Genomic DNA, 18,634 nt, shown 5'->3' on the forward strand with positions numbered 1-18,634 from the left:
GGAGACGAACTTTCCGTTATTCTGAGCTTTCTGGATAATGGGTTTCTGGATATTGGATCCCATACCTGTACCACAATGCCCAGTGTGTGTTTTCTGGATAAAATTCAGACAGGCAGATGCAATTTCTGTCTTAAGACCAGAGTGAACTAGTTATTTGTTACATTAGTGTGCATCTAGAATACCTGCTATAAAATAGGGCTTTTGGTGTTTGCTAGAAAAGTGAGGAGTACTAGGAAGCTGAATTCCCCCTGTAAGCACAGAAAATTCTGTTAACTTTCCACCAGTAAAACCATTTTGCTACACTCTACACTAGCGATGTGCAGGCCGGCACAATACCCGCCGGGCAGGTTCGGACCAACCTCCCACCTCCGATTGCGGGTGGCGAGCGGGTCCTGGTTGAGCTCTTCTTCCTGCTCTCCCCGCCCACCACCTTGCACTGGCGGTCTGTCGGCTTCCGACTTCCCTTTTTGTGACCTCATCGGTGGGCGGGTCTGCGCAGGTCTATAAAAGGAACCCGGAAGTCGCGCGCAGGTGGAGTAAGGGCGGAGTAGGGTCAGATGCAGGTCAGGCAAAACCCGACCCACGCATCACTACTCTACACTGTATTACACATTGTATTCAGAGACATGTAAACAAAGTGTTTTGTGACAACAGTATCCTTTTATGTAAAAATGAAGAAGAAAATAATTTGCTGTGCTCCAGTGAAAATAGCTTTTAGCAAACAAGAGGTTAATAAGCAACACTTTGTTTTATCTCATTACATTAGTGTAAGCGCGGAATGAGGACTATGGCAGTCAAGAAAGGACTTTACAGGTATGGTATCCGTTATCCGGAAACCCGTTATGCACAAAGCTCCAAATTATGGAAAGGCTGTTTCCTATTGACTCCATTTTATCCAAATAATCCAAATTTTTACATAGGAAATGATTTCTTTTGTCTTTGTAATAATAAAACAGAACCTTGTACTTGATCCCAACTAAGATATGAATCCTTATTGGAAGCCAAACCAGCCTATTGGGTTTATTTAAGGTTTACATAATTTTTTAGCAGACTTAAGTTATGAAGATCCAAATTACGGAAAGCTTCATTATGCAGAAAACTCAGGACCCATACCTGTAGTAGGTTTCTTTTTCAATAGAGATTGTGTACACAGTGGTGCTTATTCCTGCGCTCCAGTGCATTGGCTTTTTCAGTGCCACACAGGAACTCTGGAGTTAACAGACCTAATTCTACACTATCAGGAAAGCACCAATGAGACCACAATGAAACACCGGACACAGATGAGAGGCACTATTTAGTGTTCCATCTGTGTACAGCATTTTAGTGTGTTCCCCATGGCACTATCCCTATAGAGTACACTCCCAACGGCTTTTTTATGTGTTCCACCTCACAGGAAAGCTTATAAACACGTATGTCTAGTAGCCCTAATGCAGTTATCCAGGCTATTGGGAATCCATATCAAATCATTTGTTTGCTGAGAATGTGCCTGGCAATAATATTACACTAAAATAACAAAAAAAAGGAAGTGGTCAGGTTTTTTATAGATCTTTTCTCAAGAGATGCCGGTTCTATTCACTTCTGTTAAAGAGTCTTCAAAAGCAATGCTTAGATTGCCAGTTCTGGTCTCAAGAAGGTGACTTACTACGCACATCTGGTCAGAAAATATGGTACAGGAAAAAACCCAAAAAAAGAAAAAAATCTCACTTACCTGCGTTTTGTCAAGATCGCAAACTTGTGTGCACTTCTCTGCTGCTAGTTACTGGGGTGGGTGTGTTAGTTACTTGAGATGATTCCTCCCACGCTTTCTTCCCCTTCCTTCAAGCTGTATTTACAGAATTCAAAGCTTGTAATTATCCGCTGAATGCTGAACTGCTATTCCCATGTGGTGCTGAAAGACAGTTTTCAGTACCATTTGTACAAATATTTGCTTTATTATTCAACTCGACTAAGTTTTTCCCGTGTCAGTATGCAGTTGCATTCATATTTTATGTACCGCCCGCTAGCAAATGATGAATTACAACAACTACTGTTGTAGTTCATAGGATTTATTAATAAACTTTATTTATATAGCACCAGTGTCATATTACACAAATGCGTCATTTGTTTCATGGTTTGCTTTTCCTTTTTTTGTCCCATCTCCCCTCCTGGTGTCCCCTCCCCTCTGATCTCTGTCTGTTGGTTTACTCCTCTTGTCCGGCAGTATATGCTAGACTTCCTTTTGATATTCATGTATATTGCTGGAGTGGTTCATTTTATGATATATTGACCTATCGGGATGTTCACTTTTGTAAAGATCCTTACAGTTTTGAAATAAACTACTCAGTGATCGTTAAGGTGCCATTCTGATTGAGATATTACATAAAATAGCTCATGGGTAAAACCCCGCTTCATGTAAATAAACCATTATCATAATAATATACTTTTCTAGTAGTATGTGCCATTGGGTAATCATAAATAGAAAATTGCCATTTTAAAAAATAAGGGCCGTCCCCCGGGAACGTACGATTCACTGTGCACACAAACATACCAACAAACCATACATGTTAGGTCAAATGAGCCAATTAACAGACAGAGTTTTGTCATTTGCTTCAACACTTCTTCCTGTTACAGTTAGAGTTGTAGTATTTCTGGTCAGGTGATCTCTGAGGCAGCACACAGACCATCACAAAATGGTGGCTCAAGGAAAGAGATGTAAAAGGGCATAATTTACTTAAATATATAGACCAGTTTGGTAAGATTCTTTAATATGCCACTTAATATGATATAAACTATCTGTTGCTTAAGTGTTCATTTTGGGGGTAAAGTTTTCCTTTAAAGAGATCACACTTTCAATGCTTAGAAAGGGAAGCAGAACAACCAGCATTTAGCGTTTATAGTGCTTGACAGAAATTATTAATATTATTAATCACTCTTAGGTTCCTATCACACATATGCACGATGGCCAGTATTATCAGGATCCAGTTAACCTGTCTGTGTGCTTTTTTTGGAGTGTGGGAAGAAACAGAGTACCTGGAATAAGCCCATACAGAAATATGTAGAAGAGGGCCCACCAACAGCAGGGCCCACTGTGACATTCAAAGGTATCTTGTTTTACCAGCCTGGTCATGCCTGAGAGAACTGCAGTTCTGAAAGTCAGGAGAGGTTTTATTACTCCTGAGGTTTCATTAAAAGGTCGCACAGGTAACTGCTGGGATTTGGGGAAATCCTTGCACCAACTTACAGAGAGTAACAGTTGTCAAACAGAGGTGTAATGATTCTGGGGTTTGCTAAAGTGGAAAGGTTTTGGTAGTTTATCACTTATTACCTCTGGAGCTGATACACCATAGAAGGTCATTTGTTATTCTGTCAATATTAGCCTGTTGCATAGACTGATAGAATGGGTCATTTTGGCTCCATAATTGAAGCTTTGGGACTCAGACAACTGAGGCATTCAAATGACCAAAATCACCTTTTACCTCTTCTCTATAGCAAAGAATGGGAAGCAGTCTGCATACACAGCTCAGAAATGTTTGTTTTTTACTGTGAATCTCTATGCTGGTGTGTTGAGTTATTCAAGGAGTAGTATGATACTACAATTGGAGCAGGGAGAGCATACAGCAACCTAATAGAAGATGTACTAGAACTACGAGTTGTAAAATGTTTTTGGAGGGGTTGGAAGCCTATTAATATTAAAGGGGTTGCTCACCTTTAAATTAACTTTTAGTATGATGTAGAGAGTGATATTCTGAGGCAATTTCAATTAGTTTTTTTATTATTTGTGTTTTTTTAGTTATTCAGCTGCTCTCCAGTTTGCAGTTTCAGCAATTTGGTTGCTATGGCCCAAATTCTCCTAGCAACCATGCACTGATTTGAATAAGAGACAGGAATATGAATAGGGGAGGGCCTGAATCGAAAGATGAGTAATAACAAGCAGCAATAACAATACATTTGTTACAGAGCATTTGTTTTTAGCTGGAAAGGGTCAGAAGAAAAAGGCAAATAACTCAAAAAGTAAAACACATAAATAATGAAGACCGATTGCAAAATTGGACATTCTATGACATACTAAAAGTTACCTGTAAGATGAACCAGCCTTTTATATTTTTCCTTTAGCCTAAATATATGACATATAAAAAGATTCTATCTATACCAATGCTGCAGTCTCTTTCACATTTGTAAAATGTCATATTAGTCATGTTACTATTTGGAATTATTTGGAACTATTATTTGGTATTATTGGTGGTTTAATTATTTTATCTACTTTGTCTCCCTTGGAGGAGATGTAGTTGTATGAGTGGCTGTAGAGAATTCAGACGAATGTATTTTGTTGCTGAATGAATCCAATAGACAACGTTAGAAAAAAGACAATTTTGTATGCAAAGGTTATAAACCATTTAATAAGATTGAATTTATATATATGCAAAACCATTAAGGAAACATGACTCACAACTAACTAAATGTACTGCTTTCAGCTGGTTATGCCAAACCTCATATGCTTCAGTATGTTATTAAATGTGTTTGTTTATTGAAGCTATGAATAAGATCTAAAAAAAAATAGAAACTAAAGGGAGTGATTGTGGCAAGGGTGATTCACAGCTATAGAGCAAACAGTTAGTTCAGGGGTAGGCAACCCGCGGCTCCGGAGCCTCATGCGGCTCTTCATCCTGCTTGCTGCGGCTCGGTCTTGCGGCTTTGCCTGTCATGTCGTCCATACAGCCCTCGCACCTGCTGGTGGCTTCTTGAGCGTGCGACCTCGGTAAGCTAACGGTTAGCTTACCGCAGTCGCACACTTAGGAAGCCGCAAGCAGGTGTGAGGGCTGTATAGAAGTCCCAGGAGTGACAGGCAAGACTGAGCCACAGCAAGATGATTCACCATGGTCCTTACCGCGGCCACACACTCGACAAGAGAGGGAAGATCGGCATGGAGCTTCGAAAACAAAAGTCACATTAAACATGAGAAGAATTACATTTAATAGGGCAATTCAATGTTTAATTTATTTCAAAGTAGGCCTTCACATACACACTGCACTTTTGTTTGTTGTATTCTGTTGTTGTAACAGTTAAAATTAAAACTGTATTCTTCTTTCACTACCTTTCAGGATAAAATTTAAACTATTAAACTTGACATTCAAAGTAATTTACAAGTCTCTTCCTCTCTGGACTTATCTCTAAACTGCTTGTTAAGCTGGCCATAGACGTGCAGATTTTAGACTTGTATCTGACGAACGATCAGATGTCCCAATTTTTCAACCTGCCACTTACCATTCATAATAAATAAAGTAGCAAAAGAACAAATCAGACGATGTTCTGCCCATGATAGGCAATGCATGCAGAGAAATTATTGATAGCCAACAAAAATATTTTAATCTGTCCGATTAAAAAATGTCAGGACGATTGTCATAACTCACCCTGGTGGACTAGTGGGCCGGTGGGGGCGCCCGTCGAGGTAATGTTTTCCCCTCTGTGTCTGCGGCTCCTATAGTGCACTTCTGGGTTTTACGCGTAGCAAGTGTCATGACGTCATAAATATTTAAAGGGGCTTTGGGCTGGAAATCATTGCCCATTGTTAGGTCTTATTCCTTAGTATCTGGGTGTGATTCTGTCTTGTTCTGATCCTTGCCTGCCTGACTATTCTGAACTCTGCCAATCCTGACCCTTGCATGCCTGACCATTCTGAACTCTACCGATATTGACCCTTGCCTGCCTGACTATTCTTTGAATGCTGCCTGTACAGACCCCGGCCTCATTGATCTTGCTTAAACTCTGCCTGTACCGATCACTGCCTGTCTGAACCTGCTTGAACTCCGCCTGTATGGACCCTGGCCTGCCTGACTACGCTTTTCGTCTACTCCCTGAACCGTTGCCTTCCAAAACCTTGATAACTCACATGGCCCTTTGCTCGTTCGGAAAATCTACTTTGCTCCTCACAAGTTAAGACTTGGCGGCATCCAGGTCCGGATTGAGGATTAAAATTGGCCCTGGCATTTTAGGTACACAGAGGCCCAATCAGCCCACATAGAGGCCTAAACAGCCCCCACCAGCCCACTAAATACTGACTTTCTAGCAGCCCATCTGGCATTTGCCAGAACTACTAATGTGATCTCAGCCATCCCCACACCTTCTCTCATACCCTCTCCTTTATGAGAGAAGCAGTGTTCTTTTTACCTCTTGTATTGATCAATATTTGTGGGTTATTTGTGTGTTCAATATGCTTTTGTATTAGTATACATCTGCAGTAGTACATTTATTAAGTGGCATTATTGGTCTTTGCAACATTGCCACAAAAATATTTTTAAACTTCTTTCTCGCTCATTCTTTTTATAAAATATGTCTGAATGTAAGTTTGAGAATATAGAACCTGCATGCAAAACCCCGTTACATCATTCACATGCTGTCACACGCAAAAATCCTCATGACCATGGCACTATGAATTCTTTTGTTTATCTTTCTATTTTAACTGATCTTTTTTATCTCCGATCATAGCCCCTGCCATGCTTTTGGATAACTCTAATTTATCCAGATATTTAAGATCCCCCATAGCCTTCTTGGTCCTTGGGTCCACAAGTTCATGAATGTTAGAAATAGGGCATTTAAATATATTGCTGCTAAACTGATTCCATTAATATCCTCAATGTTTTCTTTTTGCTGACCCATAGTATTATTGTCTTTGAATCCTGTGTATATTTTTATTAAATTTGTTAAATTCTCTTTTTTCTGCAATAAGGGTCAGGGTACATGCTCAGATTCGGGGAGATTAGTCACCCGGCGGAATACCTCCCCGAACTGCTAGAATGTAAAACACAGGCGGGATGGCACTCGGATGGCTTCGTATTCTGCAGTTGCCCGAAGTTGCCTAACACTTAATAAATGCCTAGCACTATCTGCCTTCTTGCAGCTCCCATTAGAAAAATCACTTTCAATATAACCCATGATTGAATAGCTCCTCTTGATGGTGCTGTAATGGATCATGTTGTATATTTGGGTTCTTTTATCTGCAAAGAGAGTTGAGGGCAGAGATGAAAATTCCTAGCTCACTGGGACAGAATTTATATTTTGTCACCCTAGGAAAGCAGTCTTTATAAAACCCATCCCCACCACCTGCAAGAACCCCCTCAGGAGCAAAGTCTCCTCTTGCCTGCTGTGCTGTACTTGTACAGGGAAAACTAATGCAGTCCCTGGTGAATCTCCCTAAAATGCAACTTTAAAGGGATACTGTCGTGGGAAAACATGTTTTTTACAAAATGCATCAGTTAATAGTGCTACTCCATTTTTCAAAAGAGCAATGAATACAAGAATACAATAAAACTCAATCCAAAAATATAGAGAGGACCCTGCCCAAAAGGAAATCTCAGTATGTTGTAGATAGTTACATAGTTAAATTGGGTTGAAAAAAGACAAAGTCCATCAAGTTCAACCCCTCCAAATGAAAACCCAGCATCCATACACACACCCCTCCCTACTTTTAAATAAATACTATATACCCATACCTATACTAACTATAGAGCTTAGTATCACAATAGCCTTTGATATTATATCTGTCCAAAAAATCATCCAAGCCATTCTTAAAGGCATTAACTGAATCAGCCATCACAACATCACCCGGCAGTGCATTCCACAACCTCACTGTCCTGACTGTGAAGAACCCCCTACGTTGCTTCAAATGAAAGTTCTTTTCTTCTAGTCTAAAGGGGTGGCCTCTGGTACGGTGATCCACTTTATGGGTAAAAAGGTCCCCTGTTATTTGTCTATAATGTCCTCTAATGTACTTGTAAAGTGTTATCATGTCCCCTCACAAGCACCTTTTTCCAGAGAAAACAACCCCAGACTACCCTCATAATTGAAGTCTTCCATCCCTCTAACCAATTTAGTTGCACGTCTCTGCACTCTTTCCAGCTCATTTATATCCCTCTTAAGGACTGGAGTCCAAAACTGCACTGCATACTCCAGATGAGGCCTCACCAGGGACCTATAAAGAGGTATAATTATGTTTTTATCCCTTGATGCCCTTTTTTATGTAAGACAGAACTTTATTTGCTTTAGTAGCCACAGAATGACACTGCCCAGAATTAGACAACTTGTTATCTACAAAGATACCCTAGATCCCCTACCCCTAGATCCTACAAAGACCAAATTTGCATATGTAAATTGGGGCGGGGAGGGAAATCACGTGCCTTTTTGTCACAAAACAAGGAAGTAAAAAATGTTTTCCCCTTCCCATCCCTAATTTGCATATGCAAATTAGGGTTCGGATTCGGTTCGGTATTCGGCCGAATCTTTTGCAAAGGATTTGGGGGTTCGGCCGAATCCAAAAAAGTGGATTCGGTGCATCCCTAATTGTAAGACTAGATTTTTGCTAATGGCACATGCTACTGCTATTGGTTGTATGTCTCACTGCTGCTAGTCACATGATTCTCCTGAGTAAACTGTTGGTTTTCAACTGCCACTGCCCAACTGTCTTTTGGACGGTGGAGAGAGAGGCAGCGAGCGAGAGAGATTGCCACATTGGATGCTATAAAAGAAGACAAATTTTGGATAAAACGACATAGAATTACAATAAAAGGAGAAGGAGAAGGAAGGCGAAGATGAAGAAGAGGAAAAAGAGGAGTTTGACTCCAGAAGAGAGAGAACTTCCACAGGATGAAAGTTGGAAGAAGAAAGGGAAGAAAGAGAAGAAAGCCAAGAAGCAGGATGCAGAAGAGAAGACCAACTACAGTCGAAATAGGAAGAAGAGACACACTGAGAGTAAAAAAACAATTCCTGTAGGGGAGAAGCCCCCTGAAGATGGAAGGAATAAAAGGAAAGCTGTTAAAAAAGATCAAACTAAGAAGAGAAAAGAAAGTCTCTCAGATGTGACAAGTAAACCTGAGAGCAAGAAGAGAAGACAAGAAGAGAAAGAAGAAACAACTAAAAGTAAAAAGAAAACCGGCTTAGAAGAGATGAAAATTCCTCAGAGCAGCAGAAGAAGGAAGGAGCAGGACAAGAGGAAAAGACCAAGGAGCCCAGAAGATCCATTGGAAGGTAAGGGGAATATGCAAGAAACATAATTCATTATTATTTTCTGTTACATCTACTTCTAATTATTTTTAATATAGAGTCATGATAGTTATTTAACTGCCCACATTGGTGGGTCCTGTTGGGGGTGGGGGTTTCCACAAATCCATCCCTCTGCTTTAATTAAAACTTCTGTATGTTTTTAGAAAACATATATTAACAGTTAGGTGGAACAGTTAGGACAGTTAGGGAAAATTGAAAACCACAAAGGCTTAAATAAAATCCATCTAACACTAAATGCTAGGAATACTCACAAATAATAAAGATAAAGAGTTTTTCTCTAAATGTGGGTGCTGCCTTAGCTACCATTAATTGTTATGGAGATACTTATAGGTAGATAGATATATTTAGGAAAATATACAATTGTAACCCTTTCGACACCCTGTTGTCTGTGTTACATTCCACGTGTGGCGCTTACCTGATGACACGGGACAAACCTGAGCCACTCCGCAGTGGTATTGGGAGAGACTGGGTACCTGGTACTTACTAGCGCAGTGCCTCCACCTAGTGGGATCCGGGAATGACCTACGGTTGGCCCCACTAGGAATACAGTAATAACACACACATTATTGGTTAAACTAAATAACAGTTTACATAAAATAAATGGGCACCTAATACATGCAGCACTCCTAACCGGTGGCAATAGGGCCTCACTAACTAACTTGCTAGCGCAATCTGTCTAGCTAACTAAGAAAAATGGTAAAGTCCTTTAATGTCCTTTATTACACAGCCTGTTTATCTTCAGCGCTCTTTAGGGTACTGTCCCTTTAAACAGGATACTCACAAATCCTCTTTGGATACTTCAGAGCTCTCTTTAGGTGAATCCAGCACAGTCAGTCATACAGTGCGATTACCAGCCCCTTTGGATGCTCAGATAGGAATCTCCTGCTGGTTGTTCCTCCAGTCTGTATTCCTCTCACACTCTCTGTCTCTCCAGGCACAGTATGTGGCTTCCCTGTGCCAGCCTGATCCAAATGAATGCCTTTGGTGCAGCCTCTCAGCTCTCTTGCTTCCTTCTCTGTCCACCATGCGGCTCTCTATGCCAGGCTTTCTTCTTTTGCCAGTCTCTGTGACTTCCTTTTCCTGCCTGCCACTCCTTAGCTGCTGTGTCACTTCCTACTGCACTCAATAGCTGGTTGCTAGGTAACAGCTTACAGCACACAGACACAGGCTCTCTGCCCTTACAGGGATAAGTGCAATGATTTTGCGCGGATTCCCTACACAATGCATAATATATTTTGAAATGGGCTTTTGACTGAATTTGTTTTGTTCCCACAAGGTGGAAGTGGAAGTGCACCGAAGAAATCCCATGTGGATGAGAAAAGAGCAGCCCCCCTGGACATACAGAGGTACAAATTCCACCAAGAGCTAGGAGAAGGCACGTTTGGACAGGTGAGTGCGGGGCCTCCCAATATAGAAATCTCTTTTGTTATCTGATATAAATCTGTACAGAAAACATGGAAGTACAATCAAGCACTTGGCAATGTCTTTAAAGGGGTTGTTCACCTTTGAGTTAAAGGGGTGGTTCACCTTAAAGGAAAACTATACCCCCAAAATGAATACTTAAGCAACAGATAGTTTATATCAAATTGAATGACATATTAAAGAATCTTACCAAACTGGAATATATATTTACATAAATATTGCCCTTTTACATCTCTTGCCTTGAGCCACCATTTCGTGACTCTATCTGTGCTGCCTCAGAGATCACCTGACCAGAAATACTACAACACTAACTGTAACAGGAAGAAGTGAGGAAGCAAAAGGCAGAACTCTGTCTGTTAATTGGCTCATGTGACCTTACATGTGCTTTGTATGTGTAAACAGTGAATCTTACGATCTCAGGGGGTGGCCCTTATTTTTTAAAATGGCAATTTTCTATTTATGATTACCCAATGGCACATACTACTAAAAATTATATTATTATGATAATGGTTCATTTACATGAAGCAGGGTTTTACACATGAGCTGTTTTACTCAGTATCTTTTAATAGAGACCTACATTGTTTGGGGGGTATAGTTTTCCTTTAAGTAACTTTTAGCATGTTATAGAACAGCCAATTCTTAGCAACTTTTCAATTGGTTTTCCTTATTTATGTTTTATAGTTATTTGTCATTTTCTAATTCTTTGCAGCTTTCAAATGGGCATCATTGTCCCCTTCTAAAAAAACAAATGCTCTGTAAGGCTACAAATGTATTGTTATTGCTACTTTTTATTGCTGATCCGTCTATTCAGATGCTCTCCTATTCATATTCCAGTCTCTTATTTAAATCAATTCATGGTTGCTAAGGTAATTTGGGCCCTAGTTACCAAATTGCTTAAAATGCAAATTGAAGAGATGCTGAATAAAAAGCTAAATAACCCAAAAACCTTCAATAACAAAAAATTAAAACAAATTGCAAATTATCTTAGAATATCACTCTCTACATCATACAAAAAGTTATCTCAAAGGCGAACAACCCCTTAAACTTGATGTATGATGTAGAGAGTGATATTTTAAGACAACTTGCAATTGTTTTTAATTTTTTATTATTTGTGGTTTTTGAGTTATTTTGCTTTTTATTCAGCAGCTCTCCAGTTTGCAGTTTCCGCAATCCGGTTGCTAGGGTCCAAATTACCCTAGCAAGCATGCATTGATTTGAATAAGTGACTGGAATATGAATAGGAGAGGCCTGAATAGAAAGATAAAAATAAAACGTAGCAATAACAATACATTTGTAGCCTTACAGAGCATTTGTTTTTTTAGATAGTGTCAGTGACCCCCATTTAAAAACTGGAAAAAGTCAGAAGAAGAAGGCAAATAGTTTAAAAGTTATAAAAAATAAATAATGATGACTAATTGAAAAGTTGTTTAGAATTGGCCGTTCTACAACATATTAAAAGTTAAATTAAATGGGAGGAAGACCTAGGAGTCCTCACTGACGAACAGTGGAAGTCCCTCCTCAAATCATCCAACAGAGTATCTGTCAATCCCAGACACAAAATTCTACAGTTATATTTGACACACAGAGCATACTATACCCCGCCCGCCTGCATAGAATCAATCCTAATCTCTCCCCTAATTGCCTTAGAAAGTCAAGAAGTCAGAGGGTACTCTAGTACATACACTATGGGCCTGTCAGGATATTCAAAACTATTGGACAGCAATTGTGGATATGTTATCGGAAGTGTTAGGCCTAAGGTCCCTGATCCACTAGTCTGTATATTGGGTCTGTTTACAGGAATTCAAATGCCCTCAACCACAAATATTTTTATGAACAAAGCTTTGTTTCAAGCCAGGAGGTTGATATGCCTTAATTGGAGGTCGGACAGGCCGCCCGCCCCCAACTCATGGGTTAGCACAATGTCCAACATTGGGACGCTAGACTTCCTAACTCTAAGAAAAAGGGGGCAAATGGCAAAATTCCATCAGATCTGGTCCCCTTGGTTGATGAAATTTCCCATTCTGTAATGTTTATCTCACTTCATGACTGTCAATAAACTTACCTGAACAAACAAAAAAAAGTTAGATTAAAGGTGAACAACCACTTTAACATTCTGATTGACTCTGATATTATCAGTCATTCATGTTGTAAGCAGCATTCAAGACACTCTATAACTTTTAATCTCTTTGTTCTGCTCTTAGGTGATGTTGGCATCATATACACCGAAGAAACAACTTGTTGCAATTAAGACGGTGCCCAAACAACCCAGCAAGGGCAACTATACCTGCATCATGAAGGAGGCCCGACTCTTGAAGATCGCCAGAGGATGCCCCTTTCTATGCCATTCTCATGCCACGTTCCAATCCGAGGTACAGAACACTGTTTATATTGATACAAATCTGTTTCATTAATGGTTTGACTTTCTAAGGCCAACTTAATGCCCATAACAAGGGAAAACACCCTTTGATAACTAACTAGTCCCCAATTCACCTTGCTTGCTGAACAGTTCTGTGCCATATATTCCTCACTAATTCTTCATTTGTCTCTCTAACCAGCTGCATGCCTTCTTCGTGCTCGAGTATGCCGACGGGGGAACACTGCACAAAGTTATTGCAGACCAAGGAAATCTGTCAATGAAAAACATCCAGTAAGTGATAAGATTCTTACTATAGAGCAGTGCTGTCTAACTGATTCCCCCTTGTGTGACCCCCCCACATGAAATTCTGCCTGCTGTGACTTACCATGTGTAAACTTTAAAATGTATCACTACAGATATTAACTGGCCCCTGCATTGTTTAAACCTCAAATTCAGACCGTAATCTCCCCTGAATTGTCCACACTTCTAACACCTCTATATTTCATACCCCTAAAGCCCTGTACTGTTCACACCTCAGACCCAGACTGAAAGTGCTCACGTTGTTCACTTGTACACACTCAGACGAAGGGGCACCAGCATTTATGTCACTGTATGTAACACAGTATGAACTGTTTATCTTAGTGGTCCTGATAAGTTTCCCTGTCTCCTGCTGTATTTTGCCTTCCCTATACTCCCTGTATGCACCATATTCTGCCTGTCCTACACTACCTATGAGACATGAGCCTGGTAGGGTTTGTTCTGGGGGTTTGTTAGCATTTGAAAATAATTGTTAGGGGCCCCTAAGATGTTTAATCATGTACTGGGGGTGCTGTGTTATCCACAGGGGAGGAGGAGGCATATGGATTTAAGGGTATGTTTTAAAGGTGAAGGAAAGGCATCGTACACTTCGGGGTACCAAATGTTAGGCACCTCCAAGTGATTGTATCGACTTACCTGAAACCCCGGGCCGGTGCTCCTATCAGTAGAAAACTGCACCGGCCCAGGGTTATACCAGTGAGCACCACCTATAGGTGGGCCATGTGGGGTCAGTATGTATCATAATACCTTTTAAAAATGTGAATAATAAATATTTAATTTTACTGAAGATGAGCCTTGGGACATATATCTTTTGATTTAATTTTTATGGGCAGAAAAATCATGTATCATGGAAGTTGGGCAGCACTGCTATAGAGGAATATAGAGTAAGAGAGACAGCGTATGATACAGACACAGACGTAAGAGTCCAGATTATGCCAATGCTCCCACAGGGCTGAGCAATACACAGAGGAGCTTGGGAGTAGGAGAGCAGACTTTTTGTGCAGGACTGCAATATGTCAAACTAATGTTTCAGTCAGCACAAAATCACATCTGTAGAAAGTAAAATAGCAATTTATAAATTAATTGAATTAATACATTACAATGTCCTTCATGTAAATTGACACACTGCTGTGTATTGGTTCTTGGGCCTTTGCCTGAATAAGAAAGGTGTGTGCACAGTAGCAGAACCAGGGCACCACTAAATTGTATGAAAGGACAAGAAAAGTCAAATTTAACAGGTGATAGGTAACCCCCATGATATTTGATAAGTATCCCCCATGGAATTAAGCTGGTTGCCTTTTTTTTTTTTTTTTACAGATTCTACACTGCAGAGATGGTGATAGCCCTACAGTTCCTTCACTCCAATGGCATCATTCACCGGTGAGTAAAATCTCAGTTCTTTTCTCTATTCTATTCACTGGTAGCATGATACAGTTCACATCTTGATATCTCTTGATACTTAACTCTGCTAACTAGCAGTAATGTTTGCACCCCTTATATCTGGTTCAGCGTGTTAGGGACAGTTCCATGTAGTGGCTCACACTCTGTCCAAACTCACAACAAATTGTAATTTAAGCCTTTCATTTTAACCAAGCAATGCATCCTTTTCTCTGTATAATCTGCCTTTACTGTACCACTTCTTTTTTTAAAATATCCTTTATCTATTGCTATTTTCTTACTACTTAACGTTATTGCTTCCAGATGGGCCTATTCTAAAAGTATCTATTTTCTTTTACCTTTTAATGTGCATGTACTTACTTACCCCTGACTATCACTCTCAGACGTTTCTCTTTCTAATATTTCCTGCGTTAATTTCCTGTGCCTATGTTGCAGTGATCTGAAGCCTGAAAACATCTTGGTGGATAACAACGGGCACATCAAGATCTGTGACTTCGGCCTTGCTGTTGAAGGAATGTTCGGCGGAAAGAAAATCAGCGGATTGACAGGAACACCTGGATACCGTGCGCCGGAGGTCAGAAATCTTTTTTTTTATGTAATTTATACACAGATGAATTCAAATCTATTTGTCTTTTTCTATTTTGGACACCTTTGCTGTGTCTAGTTTATATAACTGTGTTTCTGTTACCCAAGAAGATAATTAGTTCTTTTTTTCTGAAGGTTTGTCATTGGGGAAGTACGATGCTGGAGTGGACTGGTGGTCATTCGGGGTCATCATGTACGAAATGGCCACCGGCAGACAGCCATTTGCCCCATCACTGGTTTCTGCACAGGAGTTGTTTGAGATTAAGGAGAGGAAGCTTGAATACCCGCGTCACATGAGCCAGGAAATGCTGGACCTTCTGCCAAAGGTAAGTAGAAACAGAGGTCAGGTACATGGGGGCACAGGGTACAGGGGTCAGGTACATGGAGGTACAGGGGTCAGGTACATGGGGGTACAGGGGTCAGGTACATGGGGCACAGGGGTCAGGTACATGGGGGGCACAGGGTACAGGGGTTAGGTACATGGGGGTACAGGGTTCAGGTACATGGAAGCACAGGGGTCAGAGCTCAGGTACATGGGGTACAGGGGTCAGGTACATGGGGACGCAGGGGTCAGGTACATGGGGGGCACAGGGTATAGGGGTTAGGTACATGGGAGTACAGGGGTCAGGTACATGGGGGTACAGGGGTCAGGTACATGGGGGCACAGGGTACATGGGTCAGGTACATGGGGGCACAGGGTACAGGGATCAGGTACAGGGATCAGGTACAAATAGAGTGACAGGATTCCATGACCTTCTTTCTCTGTTACATGCACGTTCATTTCCACCAATGTAAGCAGTGCTCCAAATTCAACTCAGAGGGTTAAATATAGATACATTTGGTGGATACTTATAAGCTGGACACCCCTCCTATTGTTGGATGGTGCCTGACTTTACATCTATTATATTCAGATAAATGTTTGTTTTCATTTTAAGCTTCTGGAGATGAACAAGAGCAAACGCTTAGGAGTAAATGGCAACATCAGGAAGCACTCATTCTATGCCAGAATCAACTGGAGTGAGCTGGAAAACAGAAAAATAAAGGCACCTTTCCAGCCCAAAATTGTAAGTTGATAACTGAACCAAGCATTGGGAGTCGGGATGGCCAAGTTTTTTTTATTGGGGAGACTAAAAGGCTGTTTACTATATTGGACCTTTTCATAGGCAGTTGGTTGGTCTTTGCAGAAACTGAGCTTCCATATACCTTGTCATGTCATATTTTTCTTCTTTGCATGTAACTATTAAGCTAATTTAAGGGCATAATACTTCAACCCTCTTAACATTTTCAGGCTTATAGCCTGGAGAAACAAAACTGCTTATAAATATATTTCAAAGACCTGCAATTGCCTTTGCACAGTCCCAGATTTATTACTGATTTAGTGCTCTGCAGCAGCTTCACAGTCCTTGACCCAGTTGAATTAAACCTGGATTGTTTTGCTTCCAAGAAGGATTCAATATATTTTAGATAGAAAAAAATACAAGGTACTTTTTTAATATTACAGAAAAACATTTAACTATTTCTGGATAATAGGTTTCTGGATTATGGGTCTTAAACCTGTAATACGTAGTAAGAACCCTTCTTAATTATGGAGTGCAGAATTTTTAAATAAATACCCGTTTTTAGCTACGCGTCATTCATATATGTGACCATACTGTATCATATATTATATGTTCATGCTTAAAATTATATATAATACAACAAAGTGTGTTGCTTTCTTTTGATAGCCACCAGCAGATAAATTACCAGTCATACATCCAGGATTCTGCGCTGAGACATCTAAGAGAGCTAATGTGGAAGGCTTCTCCGATGTGGATTCCAACTGGAAATGGCAGGAGTAAAGTGTTTTCTGTGCTCATGTGGACTAATCTCAAACTGCCTGTATAGCAAGTGATGACAGCAACGTACCATCCATGGCCAATTCCATCAATGAACATCAGATCTGCCGTCTACTGTCTACTGCAAGTGTACAAGTGTCTGTCTGTACAGCCAACTACACCAACACCACATGGGATCCTTGACAGAAGGTAGAAAGAACTCGAGGCATAGTGGTAAGTGAAATGAAATAAATCTTTTAGAATGGGAAAGATGAGATAGGGTTACTTATAGGAGTATTAAATGATAGTAAAGTTGTTGATGTATTAATGGGACTTTCATAACATTGAGGCAACTTGCTAATGTGCTTGTGCTCGTAGACTCCTAGAAATGTGTATTTTACATGGGAGGGGACATATTTTTATAAAGTAATATACAGAGTTATGCTATGAACAATGCACTCTTTTCTTCTTTAGCACACAATACATCACAGGAGGCCCCACCAGAAGAAAGGAATAGCTGCAGTCCGGACTTTCTAAATGGACTTTCTCACAGACCCTTGGATAAGGGTAAAAATGTATACTGAACATACAGTGCACTTATGGTAATCCAGTGCACTGTTAATTAACAACGTTCAGTATACTTCAGTTTCTTTATATAAGGTAAGGTTTAGGGGTAAGTATAGCATTAAGTAAGTTTACTTCCTTTTCTAACTTCCATGCCATTGTTTTACTGTTTTCTTATAGATAGGATGTTATATAGAAATAGAAATGTTAGGATTCCTTCTCATCTTACTCCTGTCCCATTCTTTTCTTTTACCATTTTCATTTCTCATTTTCCTCTTTTCCTCTTTTTCAACTTTAATATACTGTAAGTTAAGGTAAAAAAAAGGGTGGGTGGGTGGGTGGTATGTTATATTGGAATAGGAATGTTACAATTGTTTCTTTCTCTTCTTTTATGCTCTCCTGTCTTTTCCCTGTAGTTTGTAGCACATACTGTACATTAAATGTAAAGTTTATGGGTAAAAGTATACAGGATATGGCAGTGGTTATGTGGGATAAGGGGTATATGTATATAAATATGGGTACTATAAGGGTTATAGTAAAGGGATATGGGAATAGTGATATTGAATAAGGTATATATGTATATAATTATGGGATATAATTATGGGATATGGGTACTAAAAGGGTTATAGTAAAGGGATATGGGAATAGTGATGTTGAATAAGGTATATATGTATAGAATTATGGGATATAATTATGGGATATGGGTACTAAAAGGGTTATAGTAAAGGGATATGGTAATAGTGATGTTGAATAAGGGATATATGTATATAATTATGGGTTATTGTTACTATAAGGGTTATATTAAAGGGATTTGGGATTAGCTATGTGGGATAAGGAATATGCCATATCCTGATAGAAATTTGCAGCAAATCATAACAGTAAATTAACTGCTGAAGAAACACCACTTTCAGCCTGTTTACACTGTGATTTGCTGCAATAAGTATGAAAGGTATGAAATGGTGTGTGAATGTAAATAGGGATCCCCATTGCACCAATGTTGAAGATGAACATAGCGCACCTTCTGATTGGCTGCAAGTTTAATTTAGTTCACCATTAAAATGTAGAAAAATCTAATGAGGCCGTCTGTATGCTTGTGCCTCTTTGTCCCAATAGGAGGGAGTAATATTGCAGCAGATAGAGCTGC

The 18,634-nt window shown here is 39.9% G+C and overlaps 3 protein-coding genes across 3 annotated transcripts in view; 2 read left to right on the top strand and 1 right to left on the bottom strand.

Moving 5' to 3' along the window:
- Positions 1 to 15,031, bottom strand: part of rhbdl2.S (rhomboid, veinlet-like 2 S homeolog) — a 30,915-nt gene extending 15,884 nt beyond the window's left edge. The window contains exons 1-4 of the mRNA XM_041583941.1: positions 14,892 to 15,031; positions 12,946 to 13,082; positions 12,740 to 12,834; positions 1,709 to 1,888 (exon numbers count right to left, since the gene is read on the bottom strand). The gene's annotated coding sequence lies outside the window, so the exon portion shown is untranslated. The remainder of the gene's footprint in view (positions 1 to 1,708; positions 1,889 to 12,739; positions 12,835 to 12,945; positions 13,083 to 14,891) is intronic.
- LOC121400781 (protein kinase C theta type-like) lies at positions 779 to 15,243 on the top strand. The gene is made up of 7 exons (XM_041584734.1): positions 779 to 818; positions 8,599 to 8,997; positions 10,310 to 10,422; positions 12,657 to 12,824; positions 13,011 to 13,102; positions 14,447 to 14,509; positions 14,963 to 15,243. Exons 1-7 carry the CDS (start codon positions 779 to 781, stop codon positions 15,189 to 15,191), a joined length of 1,104 nt encoding a protein of 367 aa, XP_041440668.1. The 3' UTR covers positions 15,192 to 15,243.
- Positions 15,244 to 15,251: 8 nt separating this feature from the next.
- Positions 15,252 to 17,710, top strand: LOC121400585 (protein kinase C delta type-like). Its single transcript, XM_041583942.1, has 4 exons — positions 15,252 to 15,438; positions 16,048 to 16,176; positions 16,837 to 17,160; positions 17,401 to 17,710. The coding sequence occupies exons 1-3, from the start codon at positions 15,304 to 15,306 to the stop codon at positions 16,948 to 16,950; spliced, it is 378 nt and encodes a 125-aa protein (XP_041439876.1). The 5' UTR covers positions 15,252 to 15,303; the 3' UTR covers positions 16,951 to 17,160; positions 17,401 to 17,710.
- The last annotated feature ends 924 nt before the right edge of the window (positions 17,711 to 18,634 follow it).

The sequence above is a fragment of the Xenopus laevis genome, chromosome 2S (assembly GCF_017654675.1).
Source record: "Xenopus laevis strain J_2021 chromosome 2S, Xenopus_laevis_v10.1, whole genome shotgun sequence".
Lineage (NCBI taxonomy): Eukaryota > Metazoa > Chordata > Amphibia > Anura > Pipidae > Xenopus > Xenopus laevis.

What these genes read in the sequence shown, in the direction of transcription:
- LOC121400781 (XM_041584734.1), top strand. Translation starts at nt 779, where the DNA reads ATGAGGACTATGGCAGTCAAGAAAGGACTTTACAGGTATG. An exon ending in CTGTCAATGAAAAACATCCA is followed by an intron (nt 13,103 to 14,446) that starts GTAAGTGATAAG and finishes TTTTTTTTACAG; the next exon opens with ATTCTACACTGCAGAGATGG. An exon ending in TCCAATGGCATCATTCACCG is followed by an intron (nt 14,510 to 14,962) that starts GTGAGTAAAATC and finishes CCTATGTTGCAG; the next exon opens with TGATCTGAAGCCTGAAAACA.
- LOC121400585 (XM_041583942.1), top strand. Translation starts at nt 15,304, where the DNA reads ATGTACGAAATGGCCACCGGCAGACAGCCATTTGCCCCATCACTGGTT. An exon ending in TGCTGGACCTTCTGCCAAAG is followed by an intron (nt 15,439 to 16,047) that starts GTAAGTAGAAAC and finishes TTTCATTTTAAG; the next exon opens with CTTCTGGAGATGAACAAGAG. An exon ending in CACCTTTCCAGCCCAAAATT is followed by an intron (nt 16,177 to 16,836) that starts GTAAGTTGATAA and finishes TTCTTTTGATAG; the next exon opens with CCACCAGCAGATAAATTACC.